This window comes from Penicillium verrucosum, assembly GCF_028828655.1.
Source record: "Penicillium verrucosum strain IBT 35672 chromosome Unknown utg000001l_segment0_segment0, whole genome shotgun sequence".
Lineage (NCBI taxonomy): Eukaryota > Fungi > Ascomycota > Eurotiomycetes > Eurotiales > Aspergillaceae > Penicillium > Penicillium verrucosum.
The window spans coordinates 9877675-9895994 of NW_026643210.1; the positions used below are offsets into that span (position 1 = coordinate 9877675).

The 18320-nt window shown below is 46.7% G+C and overlaps 9 protein-coding genes across 9 annotated transcripts; 3 read left to right on the forward strand and 6 right to left on the reverse strand.

Moving 5' to 3' along the window:
- Window positions 1-483: 483 nt before the first annotated feature.
- Window positions 484-2394, reverse strand: N7516_003593 (putative amino acid transporter; the record flags this gene model as incomplete). Its single annotated transcript, XM_057216313.1, has 3 exons — window positions 484-875; window positions 938-1123; window positions 1179-2394. The coding sequence occupies 3 exons, from the start codon at window positions 2392-2394 to the stop codon at window positions 484-486; spliced, it is 1794 nt and encodes a 597-aa protein (XP_057078196.1).
- A 1034-nt stretch (window positions 2395-3428) lies between these two features.
- On the reverse strand, window positions 3429-4229 carry N7516_003594 (alpha/beta fold hydrolase; the record flags this gene model as incomplete). Its single annotated transcript, XM_057216314.1, has 1 exon — window positions 3429-4229. The coding sequence occupies one exon, from the start codon at window positions 4227-4229 to the stop codon at window positions 3429-3431; it is 801 nt and encodes a 266-aa protein (XP_057078197.1).
- A 292-nt stretch (window positions 4230-4521) lies between these two features.
- On the reverse strand, window positions 4522-4792 carry N7516_003595 (uncharacterized protein; the record flags this gene model as incomplete). Its single annotated transcript, XM_057216315.1, is given in 2 exon segments — window positions 4522-4762; window positions 4773-4792. The coding sequence occupies 2 exon segments, from the start codon at window positions 4790-4792 to the stop codon at window positions 4522-4524; spliced, it is 261 nt and encodes an 86-aa protein (XP_057078198.1).
- A 13-nt stretch (window positions 4793-4805) lies between these two features.
- On the reverse strand, window positions 4806-6350 carry N7516_003596 (uncharacterized protein; the record flags this gene model as incomplete). The annotated part of the gene is made up of 1 exon (XM_057216316.1): window positions 4806-6350. One exon carries the CDS (start codon window positions 6348-6350, stop codon window positions 4806-4808), a length of 1545 nt encoding a protein of 514 aa, XP_057078199.1.
- Window positions 6351-8114: 1764 nt separating this feature from the next.
- On the forward strand, window positions 8115-8609 carry N7516_003597 (uncharacterized protein; the record flags this gene model as incomplete). Its single annotated transcript, XM_057216317.1, has 1 exon — window positions 8115-8609. The coding sequence occupies one exon, from the start codon at window positions 8115-8117 to the stop codon at window positions 8607-8609; it is 495 nt and encodes a 164-aa protein (XP_057078200.1).
- Window positions 8610-9201: 592 nt separating this feature from the next.
- N7516_003598 (acyl-CoA thioesterase) lies at window positions 9202-9828 on the reverse strand (the record flags this gene model as incomplete). Its single annotated transcript, XM_057216318.1, has 2 exons — window positions 9202-9670; window positions 9749-9828. 2 exons carry the CDS (start codon window positions 9826-9828, stop codon window positions 9202-9204), a joined length of 549 nt encoding a protein of 182 aa, XP_057078201.1.
- A 680-nt stretch (window positions 9829-10508) lies between these two features.
- On the forward strand, window positions 10509-11714 carry N7516_003599 (translation initiation factor eIF-2B gamma subunit family protein; the record flags this gene model as incomplete). Its single annotated transcript, XM_057216319.1, has 1 exon — window positions 10509-11714. The coding sequence occupies one exon, from the start codon at window positions 10509-10511 to the stop codon at window positions 11712-11714; it is 1206 nt and encodes a 401-aa protein (XP_057078202.1).
- A 242-nt stretch (window positions 11715-11956) lies between these two features.
- Window positions 11957-15317, reverse strand: N7516_003600 (putative isoamyl alcohol oxidase; the record flags this gene model as incomplete). Its single annotated transcript, XM_057216320.1, has 5 exons — window positions 15250-15317; window positions 14964-15181; window positions 14381-14904; window positions 13108-13169; window positions 11957-13063 (listed from the first exon to the last, which is right to left on the reverse strand). Exons 1-5 carry the CDS (start codon window positions 15250-15252, stop codon window positions 11957-11959), a joined length of 1914 nt encoding a protein of 637 aa, XP_057078203.1. The 5' UTR covers window positions 15253-15317.
- Window positions 15318-15872: 555 nt separating this feature from the next.
- Window positions 15873-18150, forward strand: N7516_003601 (M3 family metallopeptidase; the record flags this gene model as incomplete). Its single annotated transcript, XM_057216321.1, has 4 exons — window positions 15873-17117; window positions 17173-17308; window positions 17364-17841; window positions 17899-18150. 4 exons carry the CDS (start codon window positions 15873-15875, stop codon window positions 18092-18094), a joined length of 2055 nt encoding a protein of 684 aa, XP_057078204.1. The 3' UTR covers window positions 18095-18150.
- Between the last annotated feature and the right edge of the window lie 170 nt (window positions 18151-18320).

The following is an 18320-nucleotide window of genomic DNA, read 5'->3' on the forward strand; positions in this document are numbered from 1 at the left end:
TCAGTGCCCAACGTTTGTTGTATCTTCTTAATATTCGGCGAACCCTTTGATAGACTAACTGACAACCGGATCGCCCAACTTGCAGGGCCGAGTAGTTGAGCGGCGTATGACTTCCAACTCATTCCAGAATAGCCATTCCCCGTATTACATATGGACGAGGACTGAGCATAGCCGACGGAAGTCGGCAATCGGAAAGTTGGATCTGCAATGAAGCGCCGTCGGCAACGCTAGGACAGTCATTATTGATCCGCTTTGACGTTGGCATATGAGTGCATATCAAGATAGCAGAGCAATACCACCAAAACAGGTGCTCTGATACATTAGTACAGATGCCACGCCTGAAAACCCAACAACAATCTATACATCTTCATACTTCGCATATAAGAGAGAGAAAACCAAAACAAGCATTCGCACAAGCATCTATTGACACATAGAAGTGTTTGAAACAATTCCCAGCCATATAACTCAACCTGGAACCCTGGTCTATCCAGCCGGGTTCGCACAAGTGAAAGGGGTGAGTTTACCCGACTTGAAATCCTTGTTCATGGCAGTGACCGAAGCCCAAATTCCCAGGCCAGCAGCGGACAATGCAGAAAGCGAGTAGATTACATCGAAAGTGTTCCGAATAAACTTCTTCTTGTAACCTCTAATCAACCGCTTGATTCCATTGTCCACGCGCTGTACTTGGCCAGTTGTGGAATTGAACTCCTCTTCGGGGAGTATCGCATCATTCTGGACATTGAACCCAACCAGCAACAGTGGTGGGAATGTGTAAGAAAACCGCAGGATGCAGGCGGCTCCCACAAATGATGTTAGATTGCTGATTTGTGGAATTGCGGCGGCAATAATCCAGGCGAGAGTCCAGTAGACAGGCACTAGAGGTATTCTTAATATCTGTGTACACGCGGAGCCTTGGGAGAACTAGATATTAACTTACCGAGCCCAACCCACAACCACTTGCCAGTTCGACTGTTCAATTCTGGGAAACGGAAGAGATCGCGTAGCACGGCAGAGTAGAAGACTTTAATGCCGATGTTGCCATACAGCAGTGCAGCGATGACACCGGTGATAAATGAGATGGCGTTGCCTAGAGTCTGGAAATTGTAGGCAGAATTTGGAATACCTGGTGTATGATTGTCAGTAATTTCAAGATCTCCCTTGGATGTTATGCCGCTCACCTTGGTAGGAAGGATTGAATGTAAACTGGCCCTGCGCACTGTACACAACCATGCCCGAGACAAGGTAGCAAACGTAGATGAAGATCTCAGCAATGATAAAGCCCTTCCAGAAGTCATATGGCCGTCTCATCTCAGCCATGAGCTCATTGAAGAGGGTTGCGCCGCCGTACGCGAACACGGCATTCATCATAGCATTGACTTTGTTGTCAAGAGTCGAACCCTCAGGCCAGTACCCGGTTGTCTTCACGGGTCCCTTTGGGGTACCGTAACTAGTCAGCGAAGCTTTGTAGTTAGGAGGATACTCATGAACCACAGCCATGGTCATGATAACGACGATAATATTCAGCCAGACCGCTATGTTAGCCAGGTAAGAAAGGCGTTGTAGGGTCCGAATCTGTCCGAGTATAAAGCCGATGACCATGAAAATAACCTGAGCAGCGATGAAACAAAGGAACCCTTTACCATTGGAACCAACAGCCATCTGTGCCAATCCTTGTCCATTGCTTACAATGAGCAGGGTCACATTGAGGAAGAACTGGAAGCTTTGTAGGACGTTCACGCCAATGCGTGCCCAGTTTCCGTAGACGCGGAAAGCCAAATCGCCATAATTGCGCATCGGGAATCGAGTGGAGTCAAGACCGACGAAGATTTTCCATAATTGCAAGCCAGAGTAACAAGCCATGGCGCCAAAAACAGTGTAAAGTAGAGCCCCTGGTCCAAAGCCCATCTGACTGATCGCCCAGGGGACATTGATCGGTCCAAGAATGTCTGTGGAAATGAGATAGAAGATCGAACCCCAGGTTGCAGTTCGTGCGGCCCTTTGTGCCTGTTCCCATTCTGACTCTGTAACACCCCAATCATCGGTTGTGCTAGGCTTGGCGCTGGGATCAGTCACAGTAGAATTCTGTTCCTGGGTGTCTGTCTGGATTGGCACTGGAGCATCCGACTTTTTCTTAAGAAGCTTCCTGAACATGCCCTCGAATCCCTCATTTTCGGTCAAAATATGCTTCTCAATCTCGCGTGACCGCTTGGCCCAGTGGATATAGTTCTCAAAGGTGATGCTACTATCCGTGTAGGTGGAGTGACTGGCATCAAAAAAGGTAGATGCGGGTTTGTAAGGAGGAGCAGAGTCGGTAGGCTCCTTGGTGTCCCTCTTTTCTCCATTCGGATAAGCATCGGCCTCAACACCTATAGTGCTGGAGATCTTGTCTGCCATGATGGTAATTGGGGTAATCACAAATTATGAAATAGAGATGCAGAAAAAATAGTGGGAGTGGAGGACAGAACTGTTCTCTTCATATACGGGGAGAACTGACAAAAAACATGTTGTCAACAAGAAATGGCAGTATCGCGTGCCAAACCCCTAGAAGCACTCGGATTGGACCTTCAAATTGCGCGGACCTTCTTCAGGACCGCTAAGCAATGGTCTGTCCAATATTTAAGAAGCGAGTTATCAGTCCGCAGCCATTAACCATGGACCCCAACGCCAAATGTAACATTGTCCCATATCTACCACCGGAGGACCAAAGCTTCGTCAGCGTGCGATTCCCGCAAGTGGCCACAGAGTTCAGCCATTGTTCCACCAGGAATCCACACAATCTTCGGTAAAAGCTTGTCTCAGAACCTTGGAACTCCGAACTGCTGGCAGCTCACGCGTGATGCCCCACACTGTTTTTGTGAGGTGCGGAGGTCCAACGGAGGCCGTCTTCCTTTTGTCTAAAGTACCGTGAGTGATTTATTTGCAACACGAAGAATATGATTGCGATGGAACGCTTACAGTCAGATACCGGATGAGCAGGGGCCATGAAGGTGACAACCCGCCTGCTGTATCAAGGCCGGTCCACTTAAATCATAGTAATAGTAATCTCCCTGGATCAGGCCATGGATTTGCCAATGGAATGCCATATGCCATAGTTCGAATGTCGCACTCGGAGGTGAATTGAGCCGAGTTGAGCCGACAAAGATACTGATTAATATTTTATGTAGATATCCGTCAATACCCAGGTGGCTGTGATAGTCATGTTTGACTATCTCCAATGACAACGAGGTTGCTCTTTCCTAAATTATATATAGCACTTTCTAAGGTTTCCGGTCCGAGGCCAAGAAAAGCTTCTCTTCCTAGCTTCTTTTACTAAACATGAACCTTCCAAGGTTGGAAGTACTATTACCTCCCGACCACGGGAGTAAATATCTCCGCATCTATGTCCATCTTTGTATTTACCTCTAATTCTATTTACAGTATTAATCTCACTAGGCACCCCGATCCAAGAATCCCGAAATCCGGAGATACATCTCCACAGGGTTAGAATACATAGGGAAATGTCCAGCGCCCACAATATCAGCCAACTCAACACCCTCCTTCTCTAACAACGGCAGATACGACAACCCACGCATCTCCTCTCCGAACATAAACATGCGCGGGCACGGCAATGCCAGAAACTTGTCCATCAAGTGCCCATGATCAGTCAACCGCACCATGGACTCAAAAATCGGCCGAACCGCAGCAGCCCGGACCCGGGCGCGCAGGGTGCTAGCATACATAGCATTGGCAAACGATCCCGATGTGCGCGTGCGCTCAATAAAAGCATCCATAAACGCCTCGTCGTCGTCAGCTGGGAACATGAAGATCTGGCGGCTGAGGAAGCAATCCTCCGGTGCGAGATTGCCTTTGATATTCACGAAGCTGAGGACACGGTCTGGATGTTGGTTTGCGAGGATGAGGGCTGTTAAACCGCCCATTGAGTGGCCTATTAGGTGGAATTTGTCTATGTTGAAGCGCGCGAGCAAGGCTTCAGCCGTCGCCACAAGGAACGGGATGTCTGTTGCGGAGAGGTTGTTGCTTGCTGAGTGGCCGCAGCCGGGAGCATCGTAGGCAATGAAGCCATGGTGTTTTAAAGATGGCTGGAGCGTTAGATCGGCGAGATCTTCTTTGCTGGAACCAAAGCCGTGGAGGAAGAGAATTGGTGGGTTTGAATTGAGTTTATGTATCGTTGATAGGTTGAGACTGACGCCTTCGACTGTGAGGGGGATACATTCGAAGGTGAGTGACATGATGAAATGAATGAATTTTATTTTCCAAACTTTTTACAATGGGTTTGCTTTATATTTGTATCTGTGATCTCGGGAAAAAATTCTCATGGATATTTTCAACGGTTCGGCGAAATGATATTTTCCCGCGATTTACTCATACAAGAGTCGCCACAGGCCGATTCACCTCATACCAATTATCCCAATTCGATTTAAGTCATCATAAATCCAGAGTTACATAAATACCTACATAGTCTCCGGTCATCGCTCCATGGACCTCACACTGGTCTAGTTTTCCCAAGCACTCTAGCAAATATTATAGGCGATTTTCAAGGGTCAACATCGACTCTCGACAGGAGGATCGGCAGTCCTGTGTATACGAGGAGGACATTTGCCCAAAGCGAGGGCTATCTCCGGGCTGCTCGGATTTGCTAGTCCATGGCCGTGGGACCATCCCACCGACTTCAATGGTCTTGGCCGTGGCCTCCCTCCAGCAGCGGACGAGAGAGCGGTGGAATCCGACGTTAAGAACAGAGTATGGCGCTGGCCGACCAGGGCTGGAATGACCGGGCGCTCAACAAGTCCATTTTGTAAGAGGATTTAGCATACATTTCCTCCGCCCTCTCCCTCCTCCCCCTCCTCCTTCCTCTTTATCTCCCTCATCCTTTTGATCCACCCCACGGTGTACTCATCAGGGTCCCAAGCAAGACGAAATGTGTTCCTCTCTTTGAGCTTCAGATTCACATATTCCTCCATGAGCTCCTTCTCTCCAGATTCCAAGAGATGAAGTCTCTTGCGCCATACATCGCAAATATTGTCGTCTTCATATATGGCAGGTCCGAAGAATCGCTGATCAATCTTTTTCCAATATATTGCGTCAAAGGCAAAATTGTTCCTTGCAGCGTACATGATCCAAAAGTCTCCGCTCTGCCAACTATCCCGCATCCGACTTGATAGCCGCTGGCCTTCCACTAGCCGTCTATCCTGGATTGCCTCATCTTCGCATTTCCGCATTGCCTCAAGAAAAGTCTGAAGCGGTTTTTCATACTCAATACACCAGTCATCGAGGCCTTTAGGCCAGTCTTCCGGCTTTTTGAGAAGAAGCCACCAAGGTGGTGCATGAGAAAATTCGACTGGGGCGGTATATGTAAACTCCCAATCCACCACTCCAGTGATGCTTTCAACTTCATCAACTAGAACATTTTCGGGTCGAAAATCGTCACACCAAACTGGAAACGGACCATTATCATGGAAAATCCATTGCTTCCTCTGCTCCTGGTCTCGGACAAGTCTCCGAAAGAGAAATCTAGCCACAAATTTGCGCCGGATGTCATCCGCTTCGACATCCGCTTCGACATCCGCCTCGACGTCCGCCTCATTCCTTTGGCTTATGAGGTGTGAGATGTGTAGGTCCGCTAGGGCTTCAAAGTACGACGACGCATTGTCGTACGTGTTAATCGGTAGTTTCGATCGGGGTAGCGTCCCCAGCTGCACAATTTCGTTCATTGAATAGGATAGGGGCCGGTGTAACACTTCCCACGTAGAATCATCATTTCTGTCAAGGGATCCAATTCGGTTCAATGAGAGTATAGACAAGGAAAGGACAATATAGGCTAGTTTTCTATAGAGAGATTCTAGCCTAGCCGGCTTGAGGTCCGGATTAAGTACCGGACGTTGGCCTCCTTGGCGTCCTGGCATCTCAAGAAGATCACCCATACTTCCCTTGTGGTGAATATAGTTCATGATGATGAAAGGACCTAAGTCTGAGGGACTCTCTTTTGTCTCTCCCCAGCGGAAGATGGTAGGCACCGGAATAAGGGTTTCATCTGAAGATTTTTCCAAGAGAAATTGCATGATAGAGACCTCATTGCGGATTTTTTCTTTAGGAAACATGATAGCGCCGGGCAGTGGGAACCGTATAACAGCGCAACAATTATTGGTGAACTTCATCTTAAAACAGGTATTAAAACCGCCTGTGTTGAGAAATTCGAAGAGGGCACACTCAAGATCGCTGAATTCTTCGGAAAGGATGATTCCAATATCATTGTAGATGTCCCCATTAGTGCGAAGAAGTTCTGGCCAGTCCTCCCAGATCTGGGTGCTTACTGCCCAGGCAACATCATCGTAAGGCTTACATTTGCGCATTTCGGGAATAATGAGAAAAAAGTAATTCGAGAAAAGATTAAAGATGTCTATGTTGTAGTGACTTTTTGTATGGAATGAATTGTTGGTGGTGATTGGAAGGACGTAAGGGGTGAACGATGAACCGTACCGAACCAGGCCATTTCACCAGAGACTACGGAGTATAGGCGAATAGAGTGAGTGAGATAAAACCATCTCACCTCGGCGGTCTCAAAGAAGGCCGATGATTCAAAGGGGGCTCGAGAGCATTAGAAAAAAACAGAAAAAAAATCATAAAGGTCATAAAGGCCGTGCATCGGGCTGCATTGCAAAATTGGCAAGGATTGGCTTGGCGATCGCCTGTAGCTGCGAGGCTCTGGACCAGGTGGCACGGCAAGGATTTTTAGGATTGTGATTATGCATGGACAGGGATATTCCGTCAAGTTTAGATAGTGATGAGCTTGTAAACATGCATGCAGTCATCACACCATATATTAGCTGTGCTGGTCATAGCGATGCTGATACATCAAGGACAATTTAAGGTCGTGGAAATAATGTTTCACTGGGAAATGAGAAACTAGACCATTGGCTTCGAATAGATCAGGCTGGAATAGAACTCGTCTTGTAAGCTAAGGATAACACCGAGCAGAAATAGTATAGGGCTGAACCACGAGAACAACTGCGCCACAAGAAATTTTGCAGCCTGGGAAATTTCCCGTCGGGAATGTGTGCCAAGTGCTCGAGACTTTAGTATTGAGTCAGAATAAGTTCCTATGAAACCGGTTGACTGCAATTGGGGGTAGCTATGACGCTGAAAGGGAAAGGGATCAGCCCCTAAAGAGGATAATAAGGGGAGAACGAAAAAATGCCGCGAGCCAAAAGGAGTCAAATGATGGGATTGCCAAGACTCGGCAGGTCCCGCACGTGAAAATCTCTCAAGTCAGCGGTTAGATAATCCACATTTTCAGCCATTTTCAGCCACTCGAAGACGACGGACAAAGTGCGGGAAAGTCCCGGGTTCTAGAGCCTGTGGCTTCTGGTCAAGAGGGTAAAGAGTGGGTCGATTGACTTTTTCCTTGTTCCACATCTGACCGCCAAATATATCCAAACACACATTCCTGATTTCGACTTTATATATATCTTCTACAAAAAATCACCATGGCGACATTCCTCCAGTTAAATGCCCAAGCTCTAACACACGCTCTTGTTGAGCTCTAACACCGGCCGGCCGTGCGTGTACGTGCTACTGCGTGTTGCCGATTGCTGCAAGTCCAAGCTCTTTTCAACCCTCCCTATTCGCCTACCGCCCACCATCCTCTTTTTCTCGTTATCAAAAAAACAAAGCTGTTCCTTCGGAGTAAAGCTGCAAGCTTATCATAACCCCCTTTTCCCGACTTAAAACACGCCAACCCCTACTCACCGCATCGATAACGAAAACACCCTGCTGTCGGGCCAGTGCTGTTTGAATTGGACATTCTCAACCAGTCCTTGCCTCAGATTACAACCCCGTGCCAAGTGTGATTGCATTCTTTGTCTTCTGAAAAGTTCTCAGGGGTCCTCCACCGAGCTTTGGTGAACGCCGAAGACACGTCAAATTCCCATCTCAACTTGGATTTTGACTGATATTTTATTATTTTTCCACCATGGCTGTCGACTTATAGCCAGCTCTAGCCCTTGAGACTTTTTGTACTTCAGTGCCGTTTCTATCTCAACTTGGGCTTCCCCCCGACTTTCGTGGACAAGTCATCCTTCCACATACCTTTTTTGATCTTGATACCATCCTCAATCATGGCCCCCAACCTCTTCCTCTGTGCGCGAGCCATCTTCTGCCCTACCTACTGGTTCCAGAAGGGCGAACGCGACAGCGGTCTCAAGGAACAACACTGGCAATCCCCCGTCCCGGGAACATACAAGTTCCTCCCGGGTCGCGGATGGCACCTCATCCGTCGGGATGGGTGCGAAAACGATGAAAAAGTCCCTGCTGCACTTGTCTACTGTCGCATCCTCCACCGTTACATGTTCGAATCTGAACTGGAGGAACGCTGCCGCTGGTTCGACGCCCCGCTGCACAAGGGCAGCCGCCCGGAAAAGCTGCGCTTTTTCCTCCTCGACGACGGCATTCACTGGGTCGCTGGCTGGGATGCCCAGGGCAGCTTCATCCTTGGCCCTTACCCCAAATGGTGGCTCGATGAAGATGGATACACCATGCGCCGCGGTGCCTCGCCTCCCACCAGTGCCAACGTGTCCCGATGCAGCAGTATCATTGCTGGCAAATTTGACTGAGCTTGTCTCAACCCACAAACACCGAGATTGTCAGATGACAATTCTCCTAATGATGATTGGAAATTCCGTCATACGTGCATACCCATTCTGTTGGCGCTTTTTCGTCATTGCGAAGCGATTTAGCGTGTCTCTTTGATTCTCATGATAACCCACAAAAGTTTATGGTTTCAGTTTCATATTTTCTTTGTCATAGCGATGGACTTGTTTTCAGGTTTCTTTTTGTTTGTCTTTAGATCTCAGGTTAGATTAGACTTTTAATGATCGAGGAGTTTCAATGATCCAGGAGTTTCAATGATCTACTTGATCTACAGGGCGCACGTTTTTGTCTTTTCTTCACATCGGCGTTTCACATTCCTCAGATGATTAATACCATACCAATCTACTTCGGGAGATGGACCGTTTCGTTGAGCTATATCGCTTATTCTTATTTCCTCTTGAATTCCTACAGGGATCATATGATCAATCTCGAGTCCAGAACCCCGACAATATTCCGAAAATTATACGACTGCCTTGGGATGCAAGGGGCTACCTATATTCCGATATGAGAACTATGTACAACCTTGGAAGCCCAGCCCAGCGCCCAACACCCACCTCACAATTTTGCCTCGGCTTTAACAAGCAACTTCTCCAAGCCCTGCCTAGTCCGCTCCTCCATCCCCGTCTTCCCAACCCGCATAGTCTCCCTCAACACAAAAACATGTGTATAAGTCCCAACCATCTTAACATCCTCCTCACCCTTACGGAAAATACCCACTTCCCAGGTAACGCTGGACTTGCTGAGCCTATTAACACGCAGCCCGACCTCTAGCAGATCCGGGAAGCGCACTGAGGCAAAGAAATCGGCGTGTGTTGAGACAATCAGACCTATTTGGTCTGCGCCGGCTGCTAGGTTCGACGGGGAGGGGAAGTTGGAGGGCTGGCCGTGAGTCGGCGCTGGGGTTGGGTTGTTCACGCTGAAGGGGTCCATGCCGCAGTGTTGGATTAGATATGTGTTCGCGATTGTGTCGAAGAGGTGCGTATAAACTGCGTTATTAAGATGCGCGTACATGTCGTTGTCGAACCTGTGTGTGTAGGTGTTAGTGTTAGTGTCGGTGTCTGGTAGGTTTGCGGGTGTCCGTTCGGAGTGTCCTGGTACTGACCATCGGGTCTGGTGTACTTGGTGGAAGCCATAGTCGCTGCGTTTGCGTTGCCTCTTGGCTTCAGACTCTGGGGTGGCCATTTTCTTCCTTTCCGATGGGATGGTCGGATTTGGTTCAAATGTAATTCTACAATAGGTTTGTTTATGCTTCCAAGCTTGAGATAACAAGAATGTTCTCCGCGTGGACCTCGGCATATCGGTGATTAGGTAATTTCGATGGGGGCGCTCCTCCTTTGATCCACTTCTTTCATCTGATCCACCACAAAGAAGTACAACATAACTAACTAGTTATATATTAAGCCTTTCATCGTATATATTTAGTAGTGTCTCCATCCGTACAAAGACCACAGCGTATGGTGTTTTATATATAATTGTATCCGCCATTCAATTCATTCTCTTTTCGACGGCCTTCTCAATCGTACACGCATCGGAAAATCGCGCTATAGTTCACCAACATGTCTAGAGCTGGACTTCAAGCGTTGATCCTATGCGGTCCTGGGACCTCATTTGGAACTCTTAATCAAGAGAAGACTCCGAAATGTCTTGCCCTGGTTGCTAACAGACCGATGATATATTACCCTCTAAAGTTCTGCGAAACATCACATATCAGTGGTGAGTTAAGACCGTTCAAATCTGAAATGGCATTTTGATTATTATGAAATTTATTAATTGTTTCAGATGTCACATTGATCATACTTCCTTCCGCGCTTGCTCAGATCCAGTCTGCTTTACAGCAAAACCCTTATTTAAAATCACTTCCTATGCCAAAACTCCTCGCCCCTCAAGACCTTCAAGCGACAATGGCAACAGCACAATTGCTTCGCCTTCCCGAAGTTCAATCTTGCATCGAATCCGACTTTTTGCTCCTACCCTGTGATCTCGTCTGTGAAATCGAGGGCACATACCTGCAACAAATGTGGATGGCGTCTCAAGGTCAGAACGTAATGGCTGATGAGGGAAGACACCGTCGAGGCGGACTTTGTGTGTATTATCACGCAGCGGATTCCGTGAACGATGAGGCTTCGGATCTGATAGCCGTTGAACCACTTCGGCAGACTAAGATATCTGCAAGATCAACAGTGAAACTGCTCATGTCTATCGGGCTGGATACTGTGAAACGAAACCTGGAACGCGACAAGGGTTTTCTTCTTCGTCATTCATTTGCGAAGCGACAAGCCAAACAAGCCAAGATGTTGACTGGCTACCGCGATGCACACCTCTACATTTTCCCCTACTGGGTTAAGGATCTCGCACGGCGTCAAGAAAGACTAGTGTCCATTAGCGAAGATCTCATTGGGCTCTGGGCCAAGTCTGCATGGCAGCGGGGACTACATGAAAAGCTTGGAATGGATACTTGTGTGAGCCAACAGAAAGAAAACCATGGAGAGCACGACTACCGAGAATTGAGCACTATCACCCACCAACCACCACAAAACGACATATCGGAAGTACCACCCCTTCTAGCGTATCTTCATAAAGGATCTACGCGACTTGTCAGTCGTGTTGACAATCCCGCTCTTCTCTTATACACCTCCCTTCGTCTAGCCAAACTAGAATCCATTGAAGAGGTCGGCCGTGCAGCTACCCAACCCCCATTCGCCCACGACCGAAAGATCGCTTCTCCTGAATGTGTAGCTTCGGACTGTTTTATTTCAAAAGCCGACTGTCTCCTTGGATCTAATGTGATTGTCGAGAAACGTTCCGTTATAAAGGAATCTTGTATCGGCCCGAACTCCAAGATCTGCAGTGGTGCCCGCATCACGCGATGCGTTATTCTTGATAACGTTGTCATCGGAGAAGGCTGTGTGTTAACTGGATGTGTAGTTGGAAGCGGTAGTTATATTGGCAATGACTCGGTGCTTAGGGATTGTGAAATTCAGGAGGGGAATGTTGTTCCTGAACAAACTGAGGCTAAGAATGAGAAGTTTATGCCACTTTTTGAAGATCTGGAGGAGGATACCGATTGATGTTTGCGAATATTTGCTAGAATGTCTATTTCCCTTTATTCTAGCCATCATACCAAGTACCAAGTATAATAATACATATGATACACAGTTAGTGACATAGACCAGGAGCCGCGAACAAGAAATGTCCGAGGATAGACCATCTGTGAAAAGGATACCACCAAGAATTGAGTGCATCATAATAAATAAGTCTTACACTTCCCTCGTGAAATTAAAAATCAATATGTGAAGTGACATGCTGAAATTTAGGATGTCCGACACAACAATCCACTTTTCAGGTCATAGTTCCACATGTCACTACCAAGACCGCTCCAGATAAACAAACTTTCACTGGGGTCGTACTTGCGCTTGATCTCAAGAAGACTTTCGTAGTTCTCACCATAGAAATCCTGCTTCCATGTAGTGCTAAACGGGTTTCCCTCATTCATGTAGGCACCGGTATTTGGAGCCCATTTCCTCCATACAGGCTCTTTGACTGTTTCATAATATTTAGCTCCCGATTTCAAAGACTCGGTTGGATCACCAGTAGCATTCATTGATGCCCCGTAAGTCATAACATGTGCGTAGGCTTGACGCCAGGCTGGAAGGACACTTCCACGCATTTCTTCCGGAACGCTAGCGGGTCCAAGCCCAGCCTGTAAACCGAAGAGTAGCATTGATCCAGTGGGACTTTGGGAAACGAGGATTTGTTGAAGGTATTGAATCAGGTCCTCTTTGGTAATATCGGAGAGCTCCCGTCGGCCCAAGAGGCGACTTGTGAGCAAGCTGACAGCCCCTGCGTTGGTGCTAGAGTCAGTCGCAGTGTAGAAGCTCTTAGTGGTTGGTGCTGTCAAAGAAAATCCCAAATAGTTCCCTTGGGTGGTGTTGGCGATCCGGTTTACCAGATTGTTGATCGTAATGTTTATTTCACGCGTAGTCATGTTAAACCCGGTCAAACTCACGGAAGCAGCGACACCCGGAGGGGATTGATCTAGCCCCATCAGTGCCACAGCCTGTTTACCCGTAATTGCGGACACACTGCCTGTGAGACCAGTATCCATGATATCGGGAATGAGAGAAGCAAGCTCGGCCATGGCATTCCAGGACGCACTTTCGCTGGCGTTGGAGTGGGAAGTTGCATGGAAAGAAAACCCTCCCGTGACCATGTTGTCGGGTACGGGGTAAGTTTTCAGAACGAACTCGGTCACCACGCCAAACTGTCCTGCACCGCCGCCGCGAACGGCCCAGAAAAGATCTTGGTTCTGCGCAGCATTGGCAACAAGGCGCTTACCATCAGTGGTGATGACAGTGGCTTGGTACACTTGGTCCGATGCAAGACCATAATGGCTTGACAGCCACCCGTGGCCACCGTTCTGGATCAAACCACCAGTCCAACTGTGGAGTCTTCGCCACCCACTATGGCTCTATGCACGTTGTGTGCAGCGAGGTTGGCAGAGCCCCAGTAAATAGCTTCCGTAGCTATTGAGAATCAAAAGCCGGTAAGCCCCCTTAGTCCGTAAAGAAGTAGTCGGAATAAAGAGCTTCGTAAGCTAACGAAGTCTAATTTTATCCGAAGTCTAGCAGTTAGGACTAACTTCAAACCGCTAGTCCTCTGGAAGGCCGTCGAACCATAATTTAATAAAGATCTTACCTTTAAAAATCACGCACGGAGGAAGGGCCCAACTAGAAGCATTTAAATATTTAATAGTAGTCACCTACTCGCGATTTCTAGGTTATAAAAGTACTCGCCGACCGTAGTATTTACTCCTTATTATAACCTTCGTAGTTACCGTTAATCCTATCGCGAAACTAGTCTCGTTAAAGTTATAAACGTTATCGGGATCGATTCTAAATTAAAGGATTATCTTTTAAACTAAATTAAACCACTCCCTAATAATTTTAGGGTCTTTATATTTCGTACGCTCGTAATTATATCGTTTTAAGAACCGGGAGGATAGGAGAGGACGTCGTTTAACGAAATTCGTAACCCAATTTTCGCCGACCGAAAGGACCGGGGTAGTTTGTGAAGACTTACTATGAAGGGTCTTCAGGAGGGGTAAGATCAGAGTGCCAAGGGCAGATACAATACGAATTACTACTGCGAAGCAATTGTAACTAGCACTACGTATATATTCAAACTGAACTATAAACCCTTATTTATAGTTCCAAATCCGCTAGTTATGATCTTCCATTCGGTAATTGATAGTGATATACTGTGGCTGTCGCCCCGGACGCCTGTACGTTTCGGATTGAACCATATCGTGCTAGCTTTGACGAAGGTAATCCCTTGCGCTCGCTAAAGGCCAAAATTAAGATGATGAGGGCAACGGTGTATAGGATACATTTTGTTAATATTTTGAAGGAAATCATAGTAGCAATATTCCAAATTTTGTTATCGGTGTGTTGGAAGTGGGATGTGGGAAAAGGAGGAAAATATGTAAAGAAGTTGTACAGATGAGCGAAAGATATAGTAATAGTCTAACTGTCTTGTTGAAGATGATTTGCTGCCGTTGTCAGGCTTCACTCTATTCCCTCCGTAGAACTAGTAGTTGATCAACCGGATAAACATTCACAATAGTTGTATTTGATACTTGAGTTATATATCAAGCAGATAGAAAAATGGTCCACGATGTGTTATTTGGCTTGCACTTTTCTCTAGTCAAAACATCTCTTCATTAATATGTTCATACCATATTTTGTTCCAGATTTGATTGGAAGCGCTGAGTGTTGCACACGGGGATCCCCAGTATTGTTCGAATGTAAGTTCATCCAAAAAATCGCATTTCCAGTAATAGGTTTGGTAGCGAATCCAAGACCATTGTCGCTGTTGATGTTACTGAATTTGGCTGGATCTGCATCCTGAGGAGCAGGATACAAATGATGGAAACAAGTTTCTCCTCCCTGGGGATCATCTCCCATATAGGCGAAAAAGCTTGCCGCCCGGTTACATGTCAGGCCAGATGCCAGCTTGGGTGGAGAGGTGAACCAGTCATGGTGAGGATCATGTCTTTCGTTCTCGCGGTACTTAACCACTTGAAGTTGCTCAAACCCGTCATGGGTAACAAACCCAACGAAATCAGTCGACCGTTGAATAATGCACTCAACCACTGGGTCGTCCATAGGAAGGCGACATGAACTAGCTATGCGGCGAGACGTGTGATCCTTTTGGTCAGGGTGTTTATCTTCGTGATACATAAACGTCTCTTGGCTGTCCCTAACCCCATTGCCAAGATATCAGTATTGTTTCGCTTTTCGAGGTGAGTTTTTACTCACGCTAGCTCACGCAGATGGGTAATCTCCCAGTTCGACATGAATCCATTGATATAAATTGCCAAAGGATCGAGGGAAACTATCTCAGTAGTATAGTTTGAAGCACCACATGGCATGTTGGTCATGTTCACCTGGTGCGAACCAGTCCATTCTTCCCACATCGATCGGAAGGGGCTTGTAAATACAGCCAAAGGAACCAAGGCATATTGCATCCATTTGCTCTGTTATAATTTTTCATTAATAAAAGGACGCCGATAGTTGATTTGGTGAGGGGGGTGTTCTTGAATACCATCTTTGCAACGTGATACCAGACACTCAATGGTAATGACGACCTGGAATGACAACAGTTGTGGAAGGTTACGACATTCTCCATGATATCAGTCCGGGTTTATGGCTCTTGGATCGGATGTTGCAACTGCCCAAAGCCGCCAGTAATTTCGTACTAACGCACGAAGCGAAACCGAGACAGAAACACCGTGCACTGCATTTGGCCCCTGCATTGATAACCTTGTATTAGCTGCAGACGCTGGTTTATCTCCGTTGTATGCTTCCAAGATTACCTCCAAATATTGTGCTTTTAGGGGCTGTAATTATAGAACCGCCTGTTTGAACGAGCTTGAATCAATACCGTTTTGGAGTATCATTTCTGTCACAATACATCATCAAAACATTTAGATACATGTATGTACTGTATCTTTCGAGTGCTCTTTGTCTGACCCCACCCACCAGTGGGCACTCCACCTTCCCTTCCCCCAAATCGATCATTGTGCCGTCTCCATTAAATTGATCTTGCTGGCAGGTCTCTTTCTAGCTCTTATCATTTCCCTCGACAACATTTATCTCTCCCTGCCAGTACCAAAAATTAAAAAACTGGAATCTTTTCAAGCCTAGGCCACTTTGACCTTTTCGAAAATGGCAACACTTCCCGATCTACCTACTTTCAATCTCAGCCCGTCCACACTGCTGGATATTGCGACAGACTTGGTGAACCAAGTGCGACAAGCTGCGAATGACCTAGTCAACCATGTTTCGCCGCAAAACGCAACATTTGAGAATACTCTTCGCCCGCTGGCAGATATTGACAACGAGCTCAAAGGAAAGGTTCAATACCTAGCCCTTTTCCAAGCGGTTTCCCCTTCGTCTGAAATGCGTAACGCATCGTCAGCGGCTGTGAATATGGTAGATAAAGCATACCTGGGTATTTTCCAAACACCATCTCTTTTTGCCTTGGTCAACGCTGTTTACAAAAACTACGTCGATACGAAAAGCGAAGACCAAAAACTTCTCAACATGATTCACTCCATGTTTATGGAAAATGGGCTTGAACTTGAAGGAGATAAGCGGGACCGATTCCTTTGGATCTCAAATCGTCTCATTGAGCTACGAGTTGCATTTATGGAGAATCTTAGCTCTGACCCTGGCTATGTGTGGAAAGACCACTACGAGCTAAAGGGGGTAGCCACAGAAAGCCTGCAAGCATTACCTATGCATTCCTCGACTAGCCAAAGGGGTATCAAGCTCAAGAAGCCAGATATCACTATGGTATTGACTCGGTGTCATATCGCTGAGACACGAAAAGAGGTATTTCTTCGGAGCCAAAATATCTTCCCAGACAATCTTGAAATGTTTAACGAGGCAGTTATCCTTCGGGATGAATCGGCCCGTTTGCTTGGATTTTCATCATTTGCAGCGCAGAAATCGAGACATAAGATGATTAAATCCCCCCACGATGTTGACCAGTTACTGGATGAACTTTACAATCACTTGCAGCCCCTTGCGCAGAAGGAGTTAGGAACGTTACAGCGCCTTAAAAAGGGAGATGGAGAAGATGGGGATCACTCTTACTGTTCCCTTTATCTCTGGGATTTCGACTACTACCAGGATCGTTTACTACGAGAAAAGTACGATACCAATCATGAGCTGATTGCGGAGTACTTTCCCACAGAGATCACAATTCGAGGAATGCTGAAGGCCTTTGGAACAATTTTTAGCCTGTCAATCGCACCCGTTGAAGTCACTAAGGAGCAGATTTGGCATTCCGACGTTCGAGTCTTTAGTGTGAGAGATGAACAATCGGCTTTTCTGGGATTTCTTTACCTTGATATCTACGCTCGAGAGGGCAAGTACAACCATGCAGCCAATTTTAACATCTATCCTGTTCGTGCCTAGGTGAAACCATATCAGGGAAAAGTCATTAACACATTACTTCAAGTCTTACTCCTCCATGGGAAAACAGAAGCAACCGGTTGCCACCGCATTGGTATGCAATGTCTCACGACCATCTTCAGAGAAGCCGGCTCTTCTACAGCATCGAGAATTAATTACGATTTTCCATGAGTTAGGTCACGGTAAGCGAAATTGATATTAGAAATGTTGAATTTATATATACTAATGCTGGAAAAGGCATACATGATCTCCTCGGAAGATCCAATTATGCGATGTTCCACGGACATCGAACAGTTGCAGATTTCGTTGAGGCTCCCAGCCAATTGCTAGAATATTGGTGTTGGGTCCCTGAATGTCTCCAGATGCTTAGTTGCCACTATTCCTACGTCTCCGACAAACAATGGCCTTCTACTCTTGTGCAGCCTCCTAAGGAGATCCCGGAAAATCTGGTCCGCAGCCTCATTGCAGCTAAAAAGGTCAATCAAGGGATTCTCACTCTTAGGCAACTTGCATTCAGCAAATTCGACATGCAAATCCACTGCCCTAGTTCCCACCATCTCATTCAGTCAATCCGTACTGGCGAAATTTATAACTCGCTCCTGCAGAAAATGACACTTCTACAGGGCCCTGAGAATAATATAGACTGGGGGAATGGACATGTTACTACTTCACACTATATGTGGGGCCAAGAAGCAAACTATTATTCCTATCTCTAGTATGTTTTACCGCCATTTATATAGAGAAGTATGCTGGTTGTTAACTTATCTTCTAGCACCCGTATGTTGGCGGCTGACCTTTGGTTTTCCAATTTCCACTCAAATCCAATGAGCCGTGATGCTGGTCTCCGGTACCGAAAAATGATACTAGCACCCGGAGGAAGTCATAATGAGATGATGGCCCTCGAGACATTCTTGGGGAGGTCGCCCACACTTGACGCATATCTTCGAGATATCGGTGCTCGTGAATGAAGGATCATGTTGAGAAACATAGAGCAAAGTACTGCATTGAGCCGCTGTTAAGGGAACTTCTTGCCTTGAGCAGATAGGACCTCTGCTCCTCTCCAAAATTGACACCTCTTTCTCTCTCTCTCTCAGTTCAATCCATGAACCAAGCCCGCCGTAAGGTACTTGTGCCTCGAATGATTCCTGTCATATAAAATCCCTCTGCTTCCATAGTTTCAATATCAGATATCTC